The sequence below is a fragment of the Schistocerca nitens genome, chromosome 1 (genome assembly GCF_023898315.1).
Source record: "Schistocerca nitens isolate TAMUIC-IGC-003100 chromosome 1, iqSchNite1.1, whole genome shotgun sequence".
In the NCBI taxonomy this organism is placed as follows: Eukaryota; Metazoa; Arthropoda; class Insecta; order Orthoptera; family Acrididae; genus Schistocerca; species Schistocerca nitens.
The window spans coordinates 35,817,590-35,822,574 of NC_064614.1; the positions used below are offsets into that span (position 1 = coordinate 35,817,590).

The window sequence follows — 4,985 nt, forward strand, 5'->3', positions numbered from 1 at the left end:
CAGCATAAAGGTGCCATGACTCGTCACCGTGTCTGCTTTCAGCGTACCGATAGCAACGCTACCTGTTCCATAGGTAAAGAACAAACGTGAATTTGGGAAACCAGAAGGCCTCCGTACAACAAGCTCAAACCGTGGCCACGAGGCTAGGGGGGCAAGCCCCCAAGGTGTTAACACTTCACAGGCAACAGTGAAAGACCCTTTCTCTGAAGATAGCCGTGGCAGTAGTGGTACCTCATAGGATGGACAAGTGTCCAGACAGCGTGAAGGAGACAGCTGCGTCAATCATCGAAATATAGTGCTTGCATATGGAAACAACTCGAAAGCCCACTATAAAGAATTAACATGCTGAAAATTTGAAAATAATAAAGGTTCCTTTCTCTCAGGTAGTAAACCGAAATGGGTACAAGTTCGGACGAAAATATATTAAGAATTTCTTTGGAAGACCTACGGAGATGCCAGAGGTAAAGTGTTATGACATGCCCAAGTTGGATGATACAGACTGGCATACAGGCATGCGAGGTCGTGTTACTCCTGGCAGAAATCGAAGCAAGTGATTGTGAAAAGGAAGTGTTAATGCTGTATCCACATTTCCAGCCGGTAGGGACCCACTCCTTCTGTTCAGTTTTTTCACCAGACGTAGTCATAGAAAACTGTTACGAACACGAAAAACCAACAGATATGAACAGACTGGAATTACGGGATAGCAGAGTAATAATAAGCTGTACCACTTGTCACTTAGCACGTGTACGACCACACGTAACTGGGAAAAACCTATGTTGTTCTGACTCGAGGAGCCGCTAGAGGTGCTGCCTACGGTAGACTTAACCTGCTTAAATGATATCCTGAATCCAGATATTCTACACTCACTAGACGAACTAGTAGAAATGCAAAAAGGTAGAATTATAGCCTAAAAATGTTCCAACACATACAGGAATACCACGATAGACCACATCATCGATTTTTGTCATCTATTTCTGTTTTAAACGAAAGTCAGTGCACCACTCAGATTTACCTCTGCATCAGATACTCATCCACTGGTTTGTAAATAACGTTCTGAAACAGTAAGGGAGCTACATGTTAACTAACACACGAACCCATAAGTATATGAATAATAGTGTTAGTGTGTAAGAAATGACATCTGCAAAGACCTGCATTATCGCTTCAATACATTAACCGTTAAAAATCATATAAATTAGCTATATAGCAATGGAAGAGTAAATAAAGTGCTATAATGTATAATGAGTGGTGTAAAATATCTGGGATTTGTTTATTGCAGGTACTCCAAACTGAAATATTCGAGACGAATTTCCCAGAGGAGGATGAGATTTTATGCCCCAGAGTGATATCCGTGGTGGACACCAAAAGTTCCTCCAAATTCTACCTTGGCGGCTCCCGCAAGGTGAACTACCTTTTTCAGTGACCAATAGACTGCCAGTTAGTACAAGTCTGCAAGTGAAGCATGATGACATCATGGAAGCCGAGAGATACCGTCATGTAGTGACAAAGCAGAGTTTTGTTAGAAAGGATAGGTGCAATGCAGTTTTAAATATTCAATTGTCGAGGTAGCAGAAAAGAGCTTCTGAAAGGTGAAGCTGCCAAAGTATGTAGTCATTAGGAGAGCTGATAGCGAGGAAAAATATGGCGCATGATTTGACAGACATCCGCACCTCCACAGAGCGCATGGAAAGCGCTAACGCAAATACCCCAACCTTCCTAACAAATGTCCTTGCTGACTGACGAGTGCTGATCACCGACTGGCCAGTGCATAGTCTCATTTCTTGCGTCAGTTGCAGCTACACAGTGACTATTGACGCTACGGAAGTCAACTCTCAGCATGCTTAGCTGTCTTGTATCGTCTATGGAACCACGAGTCTTGCTGGAAGGACGCTGCTGCTGCGAAGTGCACGGCAAACTTCTGAGACAACACTGATGGGGTGCAGACGCCACCATTACCCTACAGGTCTTCTGGAGGTTTGACCTGCGTAACCTGGACACTCTCCGTCATCTATCTCCGAGTGTGTGGGCATGGCCGCTGCCATTCCCATTTTTGTAACCGACACCAATGCCGCTGGCTCCTGTTTCCTAAATGGGAAACCTGCGAGCCAGTGAGTATTTCAGGTGCAGCAGGGGCGAGACTCCACGGTGAAAGACTTCGACGACCATGAGAGCATGCAGGTGATCCCTGAATAGAGCTGGATCCTCTGAGGTGAGGGCATGTAGGTGATCCCTGTATAGAGCTGGATCCTGTGGGGTGAGGGCATGTAGGTCATCCCTGTATAGAGATGGATCCTGTTGGGTGAGGGCCTGTAGGGGATCCCTGTATAGAGCTGGATCCTGTGAGGTGAGGGCATGTAGGTGATCCCTGTATAGAGCTGGATCCTGTGGGGTGAGGGCATGTAGGTGATCCCTGTATAGAGCTGGATCCTGTGGGGTGAGGGCATGTAGGTGATCCCTGCATAGAGCTGGATCCTGTAGGGTGAGGGCATGTAGGTCATCCCTGTATAGAGCTGGATCCTGTTGGGTGAGGGCCTGTAGGGGATCCCTGTATAGAGCTGGATCCTGTGGGGTGAGGGCATGCAAGTGATCCCTTTATAGAGCTGGATCCTGTGGGGTGAGGGCATGTAGGTGATCCCTGTATAGAGCTGGATCCTGTGGGGTGAGGGCATGTAGTGATCCCTTTATAGAGCTGGATCCTGTGCGGTGAGGGCATGTAGGTGATCCCTGCATAGAGCTGGATCCTGTGGGGTGAGGGCATGTAGGTGATCCCCGCATAGAGCTGGATCCTGTGGGGTGAGGGCATGTAAGTGATGCCTTTATAGAGCTGGATCCTGTGGGGTGAGGGCATGTAGGTGATCCCTGCAAAGAGCTGGATCCTGTGGGGTGAGGGCATGTAAGTGATCCCTGCATAGAGCTGGATCCTGTGGGGTGAGGGCATGTAGGTGATCCCTGTATAGAGCTGGATCCTGTGGGGTGAGGGCATGTAGGTGATCCCTTTATAGAGCTGGATCCTGTGGGGTGAGGGCATGTAGGTGATCCCTTTATAGAGCTGGATCCTTTGGGGTGAGGGCATGTAAGTGATCCCTTTATAGAGCTGGATCCTGTGGGGTGAGGGCATGTAAGTGATCCCTTTATTGAGCTGGATCCTGTGGGGTGAGGGCATGTAGGTGATCCCCGCATAGAGCTGGATCCTGTGGGATGAGGGCATGTAAGTGATCCCTTTATAGAGCTGGATCCTGTGGGATGAGGGCATGTAGGTGATCCCTTTAAAGAGCTGGATCCTGTGGGGTGAGGGCATGTAGGTGATCCCTGCATAGAGCTGGATCCTGTGGGGTGAGGGCATGTACGTGATCCCTGCATAGAGCTGGATCCTGTGGGGTGAGGGCAAGTAAGTGATCCCTTTATAGAGCTGGATCCTGTGGGGTGAGGGCTTGTAGGTGATCCCTGCATAGAGCTGGATCCTGTGGGGTGAGGGCATGTAAGTGATCCCTATATAGAGCTGGATCCTGTGGAGTGAGGGCATGTAGGTGTTCCCTGCATACAGCTGGATCCTGTGGGGTGAGGGCATTTAAGTGATCCCTTTATAGAGCTGTATCCTGTGGGGTGAGGGCATGTAAGTGATCCCTTTATAGAGCTGTAACCTCTGGGGTGAGGGCATGTAGGTGATCATTGCATAGAGCTGGATCCTGTGGGGTGAGGGCATGTAAGTGATCCCTTTATAGAGCTGGATCCTGTGGGGTGAGGGCATGTAAGTGATCCCTGCATAGAGCTGGATCCTGTGGGGTGAGGGCACTTAGGTGATCCCTGCATAGAGCTGGATCCTGTGGGGTGAGGGAATGTAAGTTATCCCTTTATAGAGCTGGATCCTGTGGGGTGAGGGCATATAGGTGATCCCTGCATAGAGCTGGATCCTGTGGGGTGAGGGCATGTAGGTGATCCCTGCATAGAGCTGGATCCTGTGGGGTGAGGGCATGTAGGTGAACCCTTTATAGAGCTGGATCCTGTGGGGTGAGGGCATGTAGGTGATCCCTGCATAGAGATGGATCCTGTGGGGTGAGGGCATGTAGGTGATCCCTGCATAGAGCTGGATCCTGTGGGGTGAGGGCATGTAAGTGATCCCTTTATAGAGCTGGATCCTGTGGGGTGAGGGCATGTAGGTGATCCCTGTATAGAGCTGGATCCTGCGGGGTGAGGGCATGTAAGTGAGCCCTTTGTAGTGCTGGATCCTGTGGGGTGAGGGCTTGTAGGTGATCCCTGCATAGCGCTGGATCCTGTGGGGTGAGGGCATGTAAGTGATCCCTTTATAGAGCTGGATCCTGTGGGGTGAGGGCATGTAGGTGATCCCTGTATAGAGTTGGATCCTGTGGGGTGAGGGCATGTAAGTGATCCCTTTATAGAGCTGGACCCTGTGGGTTGAGGGCATGTAGGTGATCCCCGCATAGAGCTGGATCCTTTGGGGTGAGGGCATGTAAGTGATCCCTTTATAGAGCTGGATCCTGTGGGGTGAGGGCATGTAGGTAATCCCTGTATAGAGCTGGATCCTGTGGGGAGAGGGAATGTAAGCGATCCCCTTATAGAGCTGGATCCTGTGGGGTGAGGGCATGTAGGTGATCCCTGCATAGAGCTGGATCCTGTGGGGTGAGGGCATGCAAGTGATCCCTTGATCCCTTTATAGAGCTGGATCCTGTGGGGTGAGGGCATGTAGGTGATCCCTGCATAGAGCTGGATCCTGTGGGATGAGGCCATGTAAGTGATCCCTTTATAGAGCTGGATCCTGTGGGGTGAGGGCATGTAGGTGATCCCTGTATAGAGCTGGATCCTGTGGGGTGAGGGCGTGTAAGTGATCCCTTTATAGAGCTGGATCCTGTGGGGTGAGGGCATGTAGGTGATCCCTGTATAGAGCTGGATCCTGTGGGGTGAGGGCGTGTAGGTGATCCCTTTATAGAGCTGGATCATGTGGCGTGAGGGAATATAGGTGATCCCTGCAT

The 4,985-nt window shown here is 50.0% G+C and overlaps 1 protein-coding gene across 1 annotated transcript; it reads right to left on the reverse strand.

Annotated features, from left to right (window-relative positions):
* Window positions 1-3,840: 3,840 nt before the first annotated feature.
* On the reverse strand, window positions 3,841-4,743 carry LOC126192440 (collagen alpha-1(III) chain-like). Its single transcript, XM_049932603.1, has one exon. The coding sequence runs from the start codon at window positions 4,741-4,743 to the stop codon at window positions 3,841-3,843; it is 903 nt and encodes a 300-aa protein (XP_049788560.1).
* Window positions 4,744-4,985: the final 242 nt, after the last annotated feature.

Bases quoted from the DNA above. Each gene is read 5' to 3' on its own strand.
- LOC126192440 (XM_049932603.1), bottom strand. From the start codon at position 4,743: ATGGCCTCATCCCACAGGATCCAGCTCTATGCAGGGATCACCTACATG.